Source organism: Macaca fascicularis, chromosome 6, assembly GCF_037993035.2.
Source record: "Macaca fascicularis isolate 582-1 chromosome 6, T2T-MFA8v1.1".
Taxonomy (NCBI): Eukaryota; Metazoa; Chordata; class Mammalia; order Primates; family Cercopithecidae; genus Macaca; species Macaca fascicularis.
The window spans coordinates 116868952-116889524 of NC_088380.1; the positions used below are offsets into that span (position 1 = coordinate 116868952).

The window sequence follows — 20573 nt, forward strand, 5'->3', positions numbered from 1 at the left end:
ATTCACCTCCTTTCCAAAATAGAGTCAGCTTGGGAAATGTTATTGGAAAGCTGGATATCACAGGGATCTTCCAACTAAAAAATGTTTGGAAAGACATTTTTTGTTTATTTTGGCTTTTCAGTGAAACAGGAAAAAAATAACAAGGCACTAGGTATTATGTAAATAGGTCCCTTAGCTAAAATGATTGCAGGAAAAAGTGAGCATAAGTAACATTAAAGCCAAATTATCCTTGAAATCTATGTCACCATGAAAAATGCATGTAGCAGAAAAGTAACCAACTCATCAACAGAATTTGTAAAACTATACAAATATATTAATTTATATTATAGAAGATGATAATTTAAAATGCATTTTGCTCTAAGTTCCCAAATGCATTCTGCATGTCAAATAAAATAACTAGAATCAGTACAAGGAGCCTTACAAATACCTAGTCTCCAGTGGCCAACCTGAGGTTGAGAAGTACTGTGTGGACTGAATTTGTTACTACACGTCTTTTCTACAGAGGCATTGGCACAACAGATTTTCATGACTCTACCTTCCTTTGTATTAAATATTTAGCCCACCGAGGAGGCGACGAGTGTCATCGATTAATCACAGATAAGACAATTAGGGGTGTTCTTATTCATTTTACTTCAGCAAATTGAGATGTGAAGAGGAGTGAAGAAGCTGGAGGAGACCTATGGTGATTTTAATTGAGAGTCACTGGCAGACACAAAGTGAAAACTTAGTATGTGAGCAGTTGGACAATGTTTGAAAGCAACCCCAAAGCAATTCTCAATCAGCTAACTTTGAAATTTGTAAACAAAGTTCAGTGAAACTATAGAACTACTGTTCTCAACTAGAAGCAATATGAAAAAGACACTCAGAAAGTAACTAACTAGTAGACAGTTACAGAGAAGGTTTTTACTGGTAGAAACAAAAGAATCAATTACTTAAATTATAATTGTTAAACATCATTATAGAGTTTCTAAAACTGTTGGTGTGAGTTATTTTTATCTGTTACCTGGGTGTGCTCCCTTTCTCCAAACACCCACTCATCAATGCATGAGTCAAGATATTTGCTTTAGATATTTCCTTTCTTAAATGTCTCTTTGGTATGCCCCACAAACCACTGTCAATCATTTGCTTTCCTTTTTTCAAAAAAAAAAAAAAATTCTATCAGGAGAAATGCTTATGTTCATGCTTGTGTTACTCAGAATTTACTACAGTAATCTAATACTGTAGTGAAACTTAAACATTTAAAAGTTTTATGAGTATTCTCAATGAGGCAGCAGGTGAGAAAGAGAAATTGCTTTTGTGGTTACTAAGAGAAACCTTTGGAAACTTATGAAACCCATGATAAACCTATGAAACCCATAATAAAACCTCTGAAACCTATAATAAATAAATGTAGGAAGTCTTGAGTTTATTGTTTCAAAATAAACATAAGCATAAATAATAAAAAACAGCATGGAAACAAGTTTTAGATAGAAATTTATACCTGAGATATGTTAATACTTTTTAACAGTAGAGGCATTTAAAGACGACTAAGAGCCATGCAAGGTAGACAGACATGTAGAATCTTTCTCTTTCTCTGTTTTTCTCCTATCAACTCAAAGTGGGAAGAATGGGAAACAAACTAAGGCTGAGAAATCATAAGCTGAACAAGAGAGTAGTTGAAATAATTTATCTGGTATCCAACCCAGTCTATGACTCATAGAATCCTTTGTGAGTTTTGAAGCAAAGTGAATACTAAACATAAATTAAAAAGAATTCCAATTGAATTTGTGTTAAATGAACTTTTTGGAAGAATTAAGAATTAGTTATGAAAATAAAGTATAGTAAAGTTTATTTTTAAGCCATTTATATAAACTTAAAAGGTGATGCTTTCTTTTAAACCTTCTTTTTTTTTTTTTTTTTTTTTTTGTCCTGGGAAAACTTTCAGAATAAGCAGAAAACAAGGCCAAAGATGCAAAAGAAAAGAAAGGAGAGTTAACTTTTATTGAATGGTCAGATAATGTTCTAAGCCATACAATGTTCATTTATTTAACTAGTGTCTTTCATCTCCAAACCCACCCTTATTTTCTCTGCTTTGTGATGCTGAAGAACAGGAAGCACAGGAGAGAAAGAGTTTCAGGATGAGAGGGAAGAAAACACCTGATTCTTCCAGTTTTCTCTCTCTTCCTGACAGTGTGGTTTCAGCAAGATACAAGTTGTTTCAGTTTTCACTTTTTTCTGCACTCCCAGAACCAATTGTATTGCGCCCCCTCAGAAGTACCAGCAATAACTGAGCAATGTCTCCCCATCAGGGATCCGAGTCGGGCTGTGTGAAGTGCCTTCTACATCCCTTAGATTTTAACAATGCAAACCTCTTTTCTCTGATTCCGTGGCTCCAAATGTGGTAGCAGTTTTCTGCAGCTACTGTTTCTGTTATTGCTATGCTCCCTTTCCATTTATTCAGTTTCTAACACCTTTCAAAATAATTTCTTACATTAAATTCTCTCTGCTAAAATGACTGACAGGTTTGTTTTCTTTCCTAATTAGCTTCTAAATGATATCACTCTTTACATAAATTGTGTCAATTTTATAAATGAGTAAATGAAAATGAAAATGGGTTCAGTAACTTGCCTAATGTTCCGTGACTGGCAGAAAGTGTAACTAGAGTGTGATTCCAGATCTACACCCCACAGTCTTTGCTAATATTGCAGAAAGAATCAGCGAAATAGGAGAAATGTGAGAAATGTGAGAAACACTGTGAGAAATGCCTGTTGCCAAATATTAAGAATTTTAAAAATAATTTAAGAATAAAGGTGTCAGTATTCTGATTAATCATCTCTCTCTCTCCTTTTGTTTCTTTCTCCATATATCTAAAGATTTGTTCAGCTTCCTTCCAAATCACCATTATGACATAAAAAAGGTTACTTAAAAAAGGTATGAATCTACAAGAAGAAAAGATAATAGCACGTTGGAAGTATTAAGATAATTGTGGAAGTAAGAAAGAAGGTGAACAGGTAGAAATACGCTAAGCAGAGCAGAGAAAGCATAAACCTAAGTCTGCAGTGAGGAGGCCTTAAGGACCATGACTCAGAAATTGGAGATACCAGGTTTCTTTTACAAAGATGGTGCTGAAAGAGCAGGATTTGTTGAAATTCTTGTAAGTAACAGTTAGATCTTCAGAGTCCCCTTACTAAAACTTACAGCTTAATTGTTATATCTTGCTACAAACCAATAAAATGATTACAAATTAGAAGGACGTTCAGAGTTTGGTAAGTCTTATGTCACTGATGGCTTTGATGAGAGAGAAGTTTGGATGGAAGGATGGGAGAAAATTGAAACCTCGATGGGTGTAGGAGTGAGTGATGAAGAGGGACTTAAGAGGAGATAGTGAATAGTTGATGGAACAAGATTTTGGAAGGGATAAGATTTGGAGAAAAGGGACTGGCTGGTGTTCTATAGATTTTTTTTTTTTCACAAGTGAAGAAATCAAAGATGGAGGAAGGTATTTGGAAAGGCGTATTGGGAGATATTTCTAGGAATTTTCATAGTCTCCATTTGAGACCACAAGGGTAAGATAAAAGGTTTAGAAAGAGAAATCTAAGTTTGAATTAGCTATACAGGAAATCAAAACAGCAACCTACACGCAACATTTTTCTGCCGTCTGTTATTGTTATTTTAAACAAAGAATGATACCTGAATTCATATAATATAGGTCACAAACTTTGGTCCATGGATCAAACTTAATTTGAAAATATGCTATTAAAAATTTTTGTCAACATTTGGTTACTTAGCTACTTTTATTTTGAAAAATAATCCCATTTAAAAGCTTCTTGAAAGACTGGAGGATTTTACAATACTGACATATATTTTAGAATGCAACCAAGTGGTGGGAAATTTCTCTAGATAGGATAGGTATTCCTTAGCTGGCTTCACTAATTTATGTTTCCTTTCTGACCTGGTAGTCATTTGAGTTTGACACCCCTGCTAAAGTCCCTGTCTCTTGAGTATCACCAAGTCACCTGTGTGAAACTGAGGTATGATTATTATCTATATTTTTCAGTTTTCAGGAAAGGAATATAAGACATCATAAAAACTCCACCCTGTTACTCTTACTCTTAGGTTCCGAACTTCAGGTGAAGTGAAGTTCCATTTCTAAAATAACTCCTATCTGTACGAATGTTTTCAACAGTTACTCCTACACCTTCCAGGATCATACAAATTCATTCTCATAAACTCACAGAACAGAGTAAAACCAGCATCTCTCAGGAGTCCCCTCTGGCATCTGTTAAAGATCAAGCCAATCAGTCTAAGATGACCAGCCCTTCCGTATTCAAATCTCTGAAATAGGGTTTGTTTGGTTTGGTATAAATTGATTATAAAATGCCAATCAGGTAAGATGCCATAATGTTTTTATTTGAATAATAGTAATTACAGGATTGTTAGCTTATGCTCATTCTGTTTTCAAGAAATAATTCTTGTATGGTGACTCATTAATTAATCTGTAATAAATTTCCATCAAACTGTTTGATGAACATCAATGTTCTGAGAATCAGTTATCAAGTATGCTGTACAATCATGAGATAAATGTCAATTGAGAAAAATACTACATGTAGTCTTGGAAATTTTTGACTAGTGAAATCACTTCATTCAAGTGTGATTAAAAGTTGGTCATTAATTTAGAACTAAGAAATAACTATTAAACAGCTTGTATCAGGATAACAAGTTCTTTCTAAACAATACCTCAATTTAATGACAAGAAGTTCTCTTACTATGTAGCTATCTTGGTATTTTTCACGCTATGTATTTCTGCCATGTAGACCTCAGTTTTGGGAGGTGGCATTTTCTTTTCTAATTAAATTACTTCCTTCCTATAAGGAAGCTCATAGGGCTTAGTTTGCTTATGTAGTTTCTCTTCTCTTTTCTTCATAACTTCTTCAAAGTGTTTTTTCTCTGCTAACTTTTTATCTTTAAGTTCTTGGGCCTTGCATATTGCATCTTCTTTTTCTCGTATCTTTAGCTCTTCCTGCCACTGTTACAGAGAGAAAATGTCATTCACATATGATTTTCCATGAAAAAAATGCATATCAATTAAGCTGCTCAAAATGCAGATTCTTATATCCAATTATACTTTTAGTTTTTTCCATGACATTCCTCAAAAATTTTGTATCTACCACACTGGCAAAACATATGTGCCACCTATTAGAATGCATGTAAATCCCACAAAACAGAATTTCCTCAATATATTTAAAGATAAAAAAACCATTAAAAAGAAGACATTATAGGTTTTATATTTCTGTATTCCAAACGGTTTTACTTTCTTCATCAATATTGGTATTTATATGACAGCATGGGTTATAAAATGAAGAACCAGGTGAAAACAAAAGAGAAAGAAAAAAATACAGAAAATACAAATTAAACAGAAAGACAAAAACTCTAATACTACTCTCTATGAAGTTAAAAATGAAATTAATGGTCAGGTAAATGCGTACTATGCAGAAGACCAGTAAAAAATTTCTAAAGAATTTATCTTAATTGGCCATGATAATATTTTCTTTTTCTTTTGCTTTCACTTAGTTTTTCACTTTATAACCCACGATGTCATGTAAATAGTAGTATATCTGAAGGCATGAGCCCTAAGAATGAGTGACAAGTATTGTAAGTAATGATAATCAAACATCATCATGAAATATATATACATATATATATATATATAAAATTAGGAGGAACTTTTTTTCTCTTCTAATACATTTGATGAAGGAAATGATGAAAACAGATGGTAAACACTTTATGCTGGGTAAAACATTCGGGGCAGAATGACTCCTAGTATGAAATATTGGCAATTCCTAAGGATACTGCCAATGCTGTCTTTTTGTCACCCTCAGCTCGTGCATATACACAAATGATCAGTCTGAGATTAGCAACCTATTAATTAATTTATAGATTACTATATATACCAGTACTGTGAATCACAAATAACGTTTGTCATCTGGGATATTCAGATAATAAAAAGCAGAGCTAAATATCAGAGTCCATAACATGTCACTCAGCTTTGACGAATGCAGTAAAATTTTGTAAAATGTTAATATACTCATATTAGAGTAAACATTAAAAATAAAAGCATAATAATATCAAATCCGTTATTTATTCCCAGTTGAGTTTTAATTACATAAGAAATATAAAAGTTAACTGCACTTATCTTAAGACTGTATTTATAAACAGTTATTACTCATACGTTTGGTTTCTCAGGAACCAGTTTTGCATAAAATATATGGGAAATTAAGGCAAAACCTCCAGAACAGTCAGGCACAGGCTAAAATTCATGCTATGGTTTAGTCTACAAGTTCTATGATACTCAACTATGATATATTATTTTTCTCATATAATAAACTAATAATCTAGTTGTTTAAGGAAATTACCAATTTATGAGCATAGAAGTTATAGTTGGTATAATAATGACAGTATCCATAAACAAAGAGCACTAATCTATCCTATATGAAAGATTTCAATAGATCTCATTATTTGTTTTTTAAATTGTGAAAAATCAAAAAGAGTTAATTCTTAAGAACTGCCAGTAAGTTAAAATTCTTGGTTTCCCAAACAGCATGTATAAAAGCATCAATACATATAAAAGCAGCCAAGAAGGGGTATCATATCATCACTATCCAGAAGACAGCTCTTCCCTCTTTCTCCCTTCTTAGAATTTGGAATGGCTGAAATTCACCATAACCTCAAAATCCTTCTTTTCATTAGGCTTAGGAAAAAGCATACTTTCTTTTTGTCTCTGGTGACCATGACAACAGTTCGACTTGGGTAAATAATTATATTTTTTGACTTTATATGCCATTATTATTGTCCGTTGTGGTAGCTAGGAGGATGCCAAAAAAAAATAGATATGTTTGAAATCTATGGGAAGTGGAAGCACCATTTACTGCTTTATTCAACTTATTCACTCAGTGATTCAATGATCATGCTATGGAATACTAGCAATGTATAAGGTACCTTAATATCTCCCGAGCAATGAGGTATATTTTCTATTCCCTGCATATGATAACCCCTCAACAAAAGTCTGTTGGCTTAGAAGGATAATTATATCTATAGCTGAGGGGATGTGTTTTTGTTCTTTGTCGATATTGCAGATCCCACCCTCCCACTTCTAATTCTGGTTAGGAATCAGAAGCCAAGAACTTGAGCAGCTATGAAAAAGTGGAAGGGAAAGTAGATTTGGAGTAGGGAAATCTGTTTTTGTGCATAGACTCATTTACTTAAAACATTGAGCAAGTAACTGAATTGTAAGTAAGTTTGTTCTTCTTATTGGTAAATGTTTTACAGGGTTGTAAGGATTAAATTAACTACTGTAAGAGCATTTTGTAAAGCATAAAGTATAAGTACAAAGCACTATTGCTACACCCATCTGAAAAGAAGTGGTATATACATGAATACTGAAAAAAATATAATATTCAGAGACAATTCAATAAACCTTCCAAAATCAGTACTATGAATTACTAGTTTATTAGGCTATCCACACATTAAACAATTTGGATCTGTAAGTTTTCAAGCATATTTTTGAAAAAGATTTATTTATCCTTCTTTAGCTACAATATAAGCAGGCTCATGGCAGCGATTACTTGGATAATGCTTACACCTTGGAAAAAGGAAAAGATAATGCACGGTTGTTAGGAGCTATCTCTGTATCTCTGTCATTCATAATACTCTCTTCTCTTTCTTTAGCCCTAGACAGACCAAAGTAGTTATTTTTACGTGTGTGTGTGTGTGTGTGTGTGTGTATGTGATGTTGGCAAATTGCTATCTCTTATAATTTCTTCTAGACAATTTAGTTGAAGTAATGAGTAAATTACTTTATAGATGTTGAAAAATATAGATGTTGAAATTTATAAGCCATTTGAAATTTTTGAAGATGACCTGTACATATATTGGTTTAACAAAAACTTTATTAGTGAATAACAGAATATTGCAGCTCTCATTTTGTCATTTCAAGGTATCAGTCAGTCTCCAAAGCCCAGTATTTATAGCTGTTGCTAGAGTCGCTTAATTACTAGTGATGTGGTAAAAACTATTTAATGTGATCAGTAAATAAAATAATCTCTTCACAAGATTACTACTTAAAAGTAGTGTGAAAAACTTAACTGTTAATATAATTGCAATCTGGGAGATAATATTGAACTACTGTTGATAAAATTAAGTGCATTATGTATGCTATATATTTTATTCAAAGAAAAAAAACAGAAAATAAGTATTTTCTCTCATACTTTAATTCTGCTCCTGAAAAGAACTAGGCATAAAATGATGTGTATTTGGTAAGAAATTATCAACTAAATATAGCACAATGAATTGAAGTGTCTTCTGTGAATAGTCTTATATTGCCACTGCTTTTTTAACTCACACTAAGAACAAAGTGATTAACAGTCTTTCTGATCTGTCAAGGGTAAAGAACGGTCACTGAAAATTGAGCCAAAAGATTTTTCTTCCGTTATTAGAACTACACTGTAGAAGAAACCAGTGTTCAGTGTTCAATATAAGATTCTTGTCACAAGAAATCGGTACTAATTCAGAAAACAGGATTAGGCTAGTATTTTACAAATGACAGAAGGTCAAATTTTCTGTGACCCAATGAAGACACTAAGGTGTACAGATAACATAGTGAGATATAATTCAGTTTGGCAAACCAATCATGGCTCTACTTTTAAATTTCACATATTAATGTTTCAGTTTCAGAACTACATTTTATAACTTAAAGTGCTTTTAAAGAACAAGGCTTTTGCTGCTAGTTAAAAAAAAATCAATCTTACGTGATGGTCAATGATTTTTGCCAACTCTTTATCTGCCCTGGTGAAGAAATCTGGATATGGAAACATGGGAATTTCTGATACAGAAGGATGTTCCCTTCAAAAGAGCACAAGAACAAATCCAACATTAGGTATAGGTACTCCTATTCCCCAGAAATAGAATTGTAAGTCATCATTTATTATTAAGATTTTGATTCTTCATTGTTAACATAAAGTATTTACTTTGTGTAGACTGTGGTATGTTAGCTTTTAGGTTTTGTAAGCCATCTTGGGTCACTAAAACTGATAATTTTGAGGGTCGGACATGACATATAGTATGATTAAAGTGTCCGTCCCTATACGCAGCTCCACAACCATGGAAGTTCTGGTGGAAGCCTAAGCCTAAGAATTTGTTCTAAGATATGCTGAAAAAATGATGTGACTTCAATACATTTCCACAGTCTTTGTATTATTAAGGGTGGAATTTTGGTAGACAGATTAGCATAGTTCAATGAAATTGTTGGTAGTACAAAGCTGGGCCTCAAACTAAGGGAGACTTAGTGTTAAATTATCCACATAATTATTGCATTATTAATGTCATTATGAAGAAATTGTGTGAATCCAGGAACACTTAAAGTAATAAGACGGTGAGAGAAGGTGGTTTTGAGAGTGGGAATGTGGGAGTAAAAGAGAAAGTCTTAGGGAAGAGCCTAAAAAGAGGCAGCCAGTGAGAAATTTCCATATTCAAAAAAATCTAGTCAATTTTTAAGACTAGAACTAATTTATTTCTGGTTTCTGCCTTTCCCAATCCAGTGTACTCTACATTCTTGACACACCACAGTCCCCTCATTTCATCAGGTGTATTTGGTAAGAAATACACCTGTTGGTCTATAGTGCACTAAAGGCTTCTCAAATCCCCACCATCACTTCCCTTGACCAAGCCACCATAATCTCTCACCTGGATGAAGCCTTCATGTTCAGAATTCCCACATCCACCATTCCTTACCCACTTTACTCTTGTCTCTATACAGTAGGCAGAATTGTTTTCAAAACACAAAGTGGATCATGTCAGTCTCCTACATCAAACTGTTCATTATTTCTCCATTCGCTTTAAGATTAAGATTACATTTATTAAGGAAACCTGAAGTAAACTGTGCATTTGTTAAAGTGGTTTTGCCTGGTTTCTCCAGACTTATTTATTTCCTTTACTTGCTTGGGTCTATGTATCCCTAATGCACAGGCTTTCTTGCAGTTGCTGGAATGTATGTTGTTCCATCCCACTGTTGCTTGTTTTCACATGCTGTCATTTCTTTCTCTAATGCCTTTCTCTTTCTCCTTCTTCTACCCCTGCTGCAGGGCTGGTTAATGCCTACTCACCTTTCAGCTCTCAGTTCAAGCTCATTACCATAGCTCTCAATCTACCATGGCTGTTTCCTTCCTTATACTTACTTCAAGTTGTAATTTTACATTTATCATCTCCCTGTGTGAGTTTTCTGTTTTCCTGACTAGAGTATGAGCTACATGATCATGGAGACTTTTGCCTGTTTGCTTACCATTGTTTCCTCAGTGTCCAACACAGTGCCACTAGATATTCAATGAATGTTTGTATGTTTGCTGAATGATTAAATGAATAAATGAAAACTATGATATGCTTTAATACTTTTTATTTTCCAAGCCATCAATAAGAGTCTACCACACAACACTCTTATGTTAGTGGAGTAGTATCCAGTATTGGAAATGGAGGGCAATCTCAGGAGACACGCTGAGAGTAGAGTTGACAGTAGCAGTTCAAAAGGAAACAATGGAAGTTACAGGCAACCAGGAAAAATGGAGCCCTTTCCCAACTTAATAATATTCAGAAACTTTGTGTGGCAGAAAAGCACTGAGCTTCTTAATGCATGCAGAATAGGGCCTTTAGCCATTCTATTAAAGTACTGTATTACAGAAAAATATGCTCCTAGAAAGCTGGAAAATTAGGGGACATGTAGGGGGTGATAACTGGTTTAACTAAATTCATTCCGTGAAATTTGGGCCGTTTTGATATTCAAAGAATTGTGCCAAATGCTAAAAAAAAGATAAATAAAACAATCTTAAAATCATTTTAAGGTTAAAAGTGTTCAAGGAAATTGCCTAAAATTTTTTCTTGAACAAGAAGTGTTTAAATTTTTAAAAATGTAGGCAACATAATATCAAAAGACCTTTAACACAGGAAAAATAAATGAATATGCTTATACATCTGTGATTTCTTAGTTACCTCAGTTGAATTTTGTGGTAGAAAATAAAAATTTATAGAGAACATAACGAAAGATAACATGAGACATGAGAGAAGTAAACATTCAGGGATAGAAACAGAAAAAAATATAGCAAAATGTCTAAGCATATGGGCTCTGTACTTAGGCAAATCTCAAAGCAAAGTTTGGTTCTACCACTTAGTGTTATTTAATCCCTCTGTTCTTCAGTTTCTTCATCCTTAATAATGAAAAATAATAGCACCTGCCTTATTATGTTTTCACAAGGAATAAGAAGGAATTAGATATAAATCGAACACTAAAGAAGTTTCAGCTGCAATATCTTTATCATCTTCATTGTGAAAAGAATTCAGAGGAAAAAGCCATGGTGTTTAGCTGGTATTATCGATTATAAGAAAAAGGAATGGAGGACTAAACAATTTTGTCAGCATTAAATGAGATGTAGAATTTTGACATTTGAAGTTAAATGAACAGTAGAGAGAAACTTTTAAAGAAAGATGGTATACTAGTTTCCTAGGGCTACTTTAACTAATTACCACAAACTAGGAGGCTTAGATAAACAGAAATTCATTCTCTCATAGTTCTGGAGGAAAAAAAACTTCTAAATCAAAGTGTTAGCAGCCTTGGATACTCCAGAAGCTTTGGGGAAAAATTTATTCCTTGCCACTCTTAGCTTCTAGTGACTGTTGGTTCTTTGGTATTCCTGGGCTTGTAGACACTTCACTTCTGTCTCTGTCTCTATCTCCACATGGCTTTTTCCTTCTGTGACTCTGGGTGTCTTCTACTGTCCTATTTCTTACAATGACATTTAATTTTTTATTTTTAATGTTTTGAGGTACACAGTAGGTGTATATATTTATGGGGTACATGAGATGTTTTGATACAGGCATGCAGTGCATAATAATCATATCATAGAGAATGGGTTATACATACCCTGAAGCATTTATCCCTTGTGTTATAAACAATCCAATTACACTTTTTTAGTTATTTTTAAATGTACAATTAAGTTATTCTTAACTATAGTCACTCCATTGTGCTGTCAAATAGTAGGTCATATTCATTCTTTCGATTGTTTTGTACGCATTAACCATTCCTACCTTTTCCCCCTCCACCTACTTTCCTTCCCAGCCCTGGTAACAATCTTACCCTCTATGTCCATAAGTTCAATTGTTTTGATAGTATAAGGACATGTTTTATAAGAATACTGTCATTGAATTTAAGGTCCACAAGAGCAAGGTAGCCTTAAGATTCCCCTCAGTTTCCCTAAACTTTAGACAGGCCTCTGACCTCCCCTTTCTTAGCACAATATTCACTTTAGAAAACTTTCAATTGTAAATTTTCTGTCTGCCCTTTTGAGATATAAATATTCTCCCATCCTCTTGGTAGTTTTATAACACAGGAATTTCTTTCTCAATGACCTGGAGCTATCTCTTTGAAAGGTATCCTCAAGGAAGATAGCCACCATCTGCCCAGTCTCTGTGGGAGGTCTAGCAGCCTAACTTAGGTAAGTGACAAACAGGGAGGTCTAGGAGCCTAACTTAGGTAAGTGACAAACAGGGAGGTCTAGGAGCCTAACTTAGGTAAGTGACAAACAGCAAAAGCATCACATTGACCTAATCACATGAATCAACATACTTTCTAATGTGCTCCAGTATGTTCCCACTAGCTAACCCCAGCACTTACACATCCTCCTCAATTGCAATAGTCTTGGACAAACTCCTCTTTGGCTGTTTAATTTGTCCATTACAACTTTTCTTTGACACACTATAATTCAGGATAATCTCATCTCGAGACCCTTAATTACATCTACAAAAACTGTCTCTCCAAAGAAGGTCACATTTATAGGTACAAGGGGTTAAAACTTAGTCATATCTTTTGGGAAAAACAATTAAACCTGCTACAGATGACAAAATAGGAACAAAGACTCAGGAAAATAAAATAAATAACTCATTTCAGAAAACATATGTAGACTGAGATGGCTGGGACTGAGACTACACTCAAGTGAAGAGGAGGTGACTAATTTATTCATTTGTTCAAACATTTATTTGCAAGAGGATGTTGTTATTAGGAGTGGGAAGAAATAATAAGAAGAAAAATCTTAGATTCTTCTCTCCAGAAACTTGAAGTTCACATGGGGTAAGATATATAAACAGACATTCATGGTATACTGGGAAAATGGCTGCAAAATATGTTTCTTTGGAGTAGAAAGGTGGGGAGCTGGCATCATTTAACTTAGTCTGAGAGTAGGTAAGAGAGATCTACCTGGATGGATTATGCATGATTGTCCCAATAGGATGATTATTAGAGTCATGAAAAGATACCTACAGGACATGTTCAGTTTCTTTAACAGTTCAAGGATGAGAAATATGCAAAGATATTTACAAGAAAAGGGGGGATAATGTATTTCTTTATGCAGAATTACGGTGTTTCAAGTCTCCAAAGCTCTCCTGAAGACATACTGGTAAAAAGTGAGCATCCCGTTAGGCAGGAGATATTCCCCAGGAGCAGGAGACATGCATAGGTTTCAGGCCTCTCTATTCCTACATCTCACACTCTGACCTCAGATCTGGCGTGGAAGCATCAATTGAGCAGATAAAATATTGTTTTTATCTCAGGAAAACTACATTAACCATTGGAATTATCCAATGAGGAGAAGATATTTTATCAATTAAACAAACCCTAGAATTCTGTTATTACTTAACAATTGAATGACTTCCCCACTTATCCCACTTTCTGAGGAAAATTGGGTACCATAGACTCATTGGTTGGTGTGGTTTTTCTCAGTATATTTATTCTCCTCTTTGCGATTCATCATAGATTAATGACCTTTCACTGATTTCAAACACAACTTGCTCCAATTAATTGTGTACATTGTCTGGAAGCTTATCTTATTATTTGGCTACCAGAACCTTTTCTTTAGCTAACTTTGTCTTAGTTCTAATTGCAATTTCTTCTGATGAAGGCCTTTCTGAAGGCAACAAGAAGTCCATGACATAGACACTGTCCATAGAGCCTTGATTTCTTTTAGAAGAGAATGATAGTAGAAACCTGAATCTGGAATATATGGGGGTATATTGGATGATTCCTCAAAACTTTTGGAGTTAAGAGGAGTGATATCAGAAAAAAAAAAAAAAAAAAAAAAAAAAAAAAAAAAAAAAAACACACAAAAACCCTACTTAACTCATTCTAATAGCATAAGAAAAATCTTATATCAAAATATCATGAGTTCATTTTATTTTTTATTAAATTAACTTCCTTTTTAACTTTCTCTAAGAACTTATTGCTCAAAGTTTCCTCTCGTTTATTTAGCTTTGTGGTATTATACTAAAGAGGGTCAATTATATTATGTACTGAAGTTGCACAAACCATCTCCAATACTTAGAGGTTTCCTTTTTTTGTTGTTCTCAGAGCCCAAATAGGTTAATATTCAGATTGTTACCTTACTACTCTTACTGAAGCAATAATTACTTGAAAGGAAAATAAATTCCTTCCTCTCTTTAAGGTAAATTTAAAATATATGCAGTTTCAAAAGAGCTACTATTTCAGATAGAATAACATAAAAGCACCAAACAATAGCAATAGAAGTTACAATACATACAAATAAATGCCTTTGAGGGTTTCTAAAAACATGTTTTTGTTTTTCTCTAAAATTTAACTTAGTTCTTTTTCCATGGTCACTAGTGTCATAATCATCGATCATGGGAATTTTTATGTTAAATTCTAATTTATTATAAACATTTGATACAATTTTCAATAACCTTTAGGATTTCTGTTTGTCATTAAAGTGAGTAGCTTGCAGCAGATCAACGACCTGACAAATAACAATTGCTATGAGAGCCAAAAATTATTTTTAAAAATCTGTGTAAAAGCATTCACGATACATTAAGCAACAGGATTTGAAAGGCCAAAATATCAGAGAAGAGAGACCTGGAGAAGTAAGTAAGGAGCTGCAAAATATACTTCTCCTTAGAGCATTTCTCCTTTTATTTTATGGAGTGAAAAGTGAAAAATCCAGGCAGAGAAATTTTGATCAGAACTTGAGAAGCCAGCAGAGTACTTGGCAATCTTACAGGGTTGAAAAAGCAAAAAAGAGTTTAGAGCCGCCGAGGTAGCCAGGACTTGAAGGATCAAGCTCAAGAGAAGTGAGCACCACACACACCACTAAGTTTCCCCCAGGAATTTTCTAAATTATTAAACTGAGAAGGCTAAGAAGCCAAGCAAAGAAGTCACCAACAAGCAGAGTGGAATTTTCCAGAAACTTTATAGTTTCGGAAAATTTGGGGCTCAAATCTACAAAACTAGAGAGGCCTTGATGAACACCTCAGGCTCTCCTTTGGGACTCCTGAAAATTTACACTCTGGGGTTATGTTTGAATCACATGTAGATTTAACTTAAAAGTTAGATAATCCTGGAGTCAGTTCAGCTCCTGGTTAGATGAAAATGCTCTGCCATCAATCAAGATGCATAGCAGAAGAAGGTGAACTCTCTCTCTCTGCTGTGCATAGTATGAACCGGGAGTTTTTGTCATTTTTAATATAAAAGATCCAGAATTCAATAAAAAATGATAAGGCATACTGGGCAAATCTCATACACAGAAGGTTTATATTGGAGTTATAAATATGGATTTAAAATAACTATGATAAATATATTTAAATAAATAAATAGCCAGGTGAAGAATTTTGCCAGAAAACTGGACTCTATCTTAAAATTCACATATTACTTATAGAATTGACAAAAAAACCAGTAAGTGAAATTAAGAAGTTCATAGGTGTATAGAACAGCAGATTAGACATAGCAGAAAAGAAGATTGGTGAAATGGAAGATAGGGAAACAGAAATATCTAGGCTGAAGCAAGGGAAAAACATGCAGAATATATAGAAAATAACAGAAGAGACATATGTAAGAATGTTCCTAGCAGCATCGTTTGTATACTATAAAATGAGAAATAAATCAAATATTTACCAATAGTTCAAGGGATGAATTTTGGTAGCTTTATAAAATGGAAATACTTTAAGTATCTAAAAACTTTAAATACTTTAGCTACAATAAGTGAAGTCTAGATGCAACCACATAGAATAGTTTGAGCACAAATTTTTATTTTTATTTTTTGAGATGGAGTCTTGCTCTGTCACCTAGGTTGGAGTGCAGTGGCACGATCTCAGCTCACTGCAAGCTCCGCCTACCGGGTTCACACCCTTCTCCTGCCTCAGCCTCCCGAGTAGCTGGGACTACAGGCACCTGCCACTGCGCCTGGCTAATTTTTGTATTTTTAGTAGAGACAGGGTTTCACCGTGGTCTCGATCTTCTGACCTCGTGATCCACCCGCCTCGGCCTCCCAAAGTGCTGGGATTACAGGTGTGAGCCACTGTGCTCGTCCAAATTTTTTTTTTTACAGAAGTAGAGAGTTTGATGTGCAGATACAAGCAATCCATCCAGAGAACTCCTGTGAGATACTATATAAGGTCACCATTCCCATGGCAAATAGTCATCAGATTATCCAAGGTCAATAAGAAAGAATAATTTTTAAAGGTAGATAGCAAAAAGGGTCATATTGCCTGTAAAGAGAAACCCATCAGCTAACAGAACACTTATTAGCAGAAGCCTTACAAACCAGAAGATACTTTTAGCATTCTGAAAGAAAATAAATGCCAGCGAAGAATTTTAAATCCTGCCAAACTGAGCTTCATAAACGAAGGAGAATTAAGTTTTTCCCAAACATGCAATTTCTAAGGAAATTCATCACATCCTAACTGGCCCTCCAAAAAGTGCTTAAGAGAGCTCTAAACATGGGAATGAAAGAATAATAATTGCTCCCACAAAAGCATATGCAAGCACATAGCCCACGGTCCCTACAAAGCAAGTACACAATCAAGACTACCACACAACAAGCTAACAACACTATGAAAGGAACAAAACCTAACATTTCAATATAAATTTTGAAGACAAATAGCCTAAATGCTCCACTTAAAAGACAAAGTTGCAAATTGGATTAAAAACAGAACAGATACATTCTTCTGCTGTCTTTAAGAGACAGACCCATCTCACATACAATGATATGCATGCGTTCAAAGTAAAGGGATGAATAAAGAACCACCACACTACTGGAAAATAAAAAGGAGAAAGAGCTACTATTCTTAAATCAGATCAAATTAACTTTAAATCAACAACAGTAAAAAATGACAAAAAGGCATGACATAATGATAAAGGGTTCAATTCAACAAGAAGACTTAACTATCCTAAACATATACGCACCCAATATTGGAGCACCCAGCTTTATAAAACACGTACTTCCATCCCTAAGAAAATACTTTGATAGCCACAAAATAATAATGGGATACTTAAACACCTCACTGATAGAATTACATAGTTCATCAAGGCAGAAAACTAAGAAATTATAAATTTAAATTTGACACTTGACCAATTGGACCTAATAGACAACTACAGATTACTCCACCCAACAACCACAGAATATACATGCTTCTCATCTGCATATGGAACATACTCTAAGATTGACCACATGCTCAATCATAAAGCAAGTCTCAATAGATTTTAATCAAAATTATATCAAGCATCCTTCTTGGACCACAGTGGAATAAAAAGTCAATACCAAGAAGAACTCTCAAAGCCATAGAAATACATTGAAACTAAACAACTTGCTCCTGAAGAACATCTGGGTAAACAACAAAATCAAAGTAGAAATAAAAAGTTCTTTGAATCAAATGAGAATAGAGACACAACATACTAAAACCTCAGGGATGCATCAAAAGCAGGAAAGTTTATATTGCTAAATGCCTACATCAAGAAGATAGAAAAATCTCTAACTACCTAACCTCATACCTATAAGAACTAGAAACATAGCAAAAACTAAACCCAATTCTGCTTAGGATTTATGTTTTTCTGTTTAGGATTTATGTTTTTCTGTTTAGCGTTTAAGTTTTAAGTTTTGAAGGATGTTCCTTTGATGCCTACTTTATAGAGAGATTTTTTCATGAAGAGATGTTGGATTTTATCAAATGCATTTACTGAATTTATTGTTCAATGGTTATAATCAAATAGTTTTTAAATTTAATTCTCTTTATGTGATGAATCATATTTATTGACTTGCATATGTTGAACCATCTTGAATCCCAGGAATAAAGCCCACTTGATCATGGTGAATTAACATTTTATGTTCTGCTAGATTCAGTTTGCTAGTATTTTGCTGAGGATTTTTCTATCTGTGTTCATCAGGATATTGGCCTGTAGTTTTCATTTTCTGTGATGTCTTTGCCAGATTTTGGTATCAGGATTATACTCGTATTGTAGAATTAGTTACGGAGGTGTCCTTCCTCCTTGATTTTTTGGAATAGTTTAAAAAGAAACTAAAGTCAGGGCAGAAGAAAAGAAAATACAAGAAAGCACAATAAAAGAAATAACTAAAATCAGAGCAGAACTAAATGAGATTGAGACCCGTCCCCCAAACATGCAAATAATAAATGAAACAAAAACTTGGTTCTTTGAAAGGATAAACAAGATTGATAGACTGCTAACTAGATTAAAAAAGAAAAGAGAGAAGATCCAAATAAGCAAAATCAGAAATGACAAAAGATGACTTTGCAACTGATCCCACAGAAACAAAAAAATGCTTAGAAACTACTATGAACATCTTTATGCACACAAACTAGATCTAGAGGAAATGAATAAATTCCTAGAAAAACACAATCTCTCAAGATTGAACCAGGAAGAAACACAAATCCTAAACAGATCATTAAAAAGTTGAATCAGTAATAATAATAAACCTACCAACCAAATAGCCCTGAACCAGATGGATTTACAGCCAAATTCTACCAGACATACAAAGAAACTGGTACAAGTGCCACTGAAACTATTCCAAAAAATCAAGGAGGAAGGACACCTCCCTAACTCATTCTACAATACTACTATCATCCTGATACCAAAATCTGGCAAAGAGAAAAAGAAAACTACAGACTAATATCTCTGATGAACATAGATACAAAAATCCTCAGCAAAATACTAGCAAACCAAATGCAGCAGCACATCAAAATGTTAATTCACCATGATCAAGTGGGCTTTATTCCTGGGATTCAAGATGGTTCAACATATGCAAGTCAATAAATGATTCATCATATAAAGAGAATTAAATTTAAAATCGATTTGATCATAACCATTGATCAATAAATTCAGCAAATGCATTTGATAAAATCCAACATCTTTTCATGAAAAATCTCTCAACATACTAGGCATCAAAGGAACATCCCTCAAAACCCCCAGCCAACAACATACTGAATGGGCAAAATTGAAAGCATTATCACTAAGAAGTGGAACAAGACAAGAATGTCCACTCTCACCACTCCGATTCAACTGGAAGTCTTAGCCAGAGCAATCAGGCAAGAGAAAGAAATAAACATCATTTAAGTAAGAAAAGAGAAAGTCAAATTATTTCTCTTCACTTATTGATATGACTCTTCATGTAGAAGACTTTTATGATTCCACTGGAAGGCTCCTAGACCTAATAAACAACTTTAGGAAAGTCGCAGGATATAAAATAAATGTACAAAAATTAGTAGTGTTTACTTATTTTTTTAATGTTTAAATGTTACTTTTCCAACGTTTAAACTTTTATTTTTTGTGGGTATATACTAGGTATATATACCTATGTGGTACATGAGATATTTTGTTACAGGCATGCAATATGTAATAATCACATCATGGAAAATGGGTTATACATCTTCTCAAGCATTTACCCTTAGATTGTGTTATCAACAATTCAAGTATGTAGAATTAAATAATTATTGAGTATATATCCCCTATTATGCTATCTAGTACTAGGTATTATTCATTCTTTCTAATTTTTGTACCCATTAATCATCTCCACTCCCCTCGCCCTGACTTCCCCTCTACCCTTCACTACCTCTGGTAAACTTCCTTCTATTCTTTATCTCCATGAGTTCAATTGTTTTGATTTTTAGATCCCACAAATGGTGAGAACATGTGATGTTTGTCTTTCTGTGCCTGGATTATTTCACCTAACATAATGAACTCCAGTTTCATCCATGCTGTTGCAAATGACAGGATCTCATTCTTTCTTATGACTGAATAGTACTCTATTGTGTATAAGAACAATATTTTCTTTATCCACGCATCTGTTGATGGACACTTGGGTTGCTTCTAAACCTTGGCTATTGTGAACAATGCTGCAACAAATATGGGAGTGTAGATAACTCTTCTATATATGGATTTCCTATTTCTTGAGTATATATCCAGAAGTGAGATTACTGGATTGTATGGTAGCTTTATTTTTAGTTTTCAGAGGAGGCTTCATAGTGCTCTCTATAGTAGTTGTATTAATTTACATTCCCACCAATACTTATGAGGGATCCCTTCTCTCCACATCCTCTCCAGCACTTGTTATTGCCTAATTTTTGGATAAAAGCCATTTTAATTGGAGTGAAGGGATACCTCATTGTAGTTTTAATTTGTATTTCTCTGATGATTAATAGTGCTGTTGATCACCTTTTCATATGCCCATTTGCTATTTGTATGTCTTCTTTTGAGAAATGTCTAT

The 20573-nt window shown here is 33.9% G+C and overlaps 1 protein-coding gene and 1 long non-coding RNA gene across 15 annotated transcripts in view; one reads left to right on the forward strand and one right to left on the reverse strand.

Moving 5' to 3' along the window:
* Positions 1–20573, forward strand: part of LOC102115922 (uncharacterized) — a 329390-nt gene that overhangs the window by 112652 nt on the left and 196165 nt on the right. The window lies entirely within an intron of this gene.
* TMEM232 (transmembrane protein 232) overlaps positions 4369–20573 on the reverse strand; it is a 316396-nt gene continuing 300191 nt past the window's right edge. For 12 of the 13 annotated variants that reach the window (XR_012414003.1, XM_073994028.1, XM_073994025.1 and 9 more), the window contains 2 exons: positions 8784–8877; positions 4369–5005 (listed from right to left, as the gene is read on the reverse strand). Coding sequence is in view for 12 of the 13 variants with exons in the window: in XM_073994028.1 (XP_073850129.1) it covers positions 4829–5005; positions 8784–8877 (271 nt within the window). In the remaining variant the exon portion in view is untranslated. The remainder of the gene's footprint in view (positions 5006–8783; positions 8878–20573) is intronic. The other variant, XM_073994020.1, reaches the window with a different exon arrangement.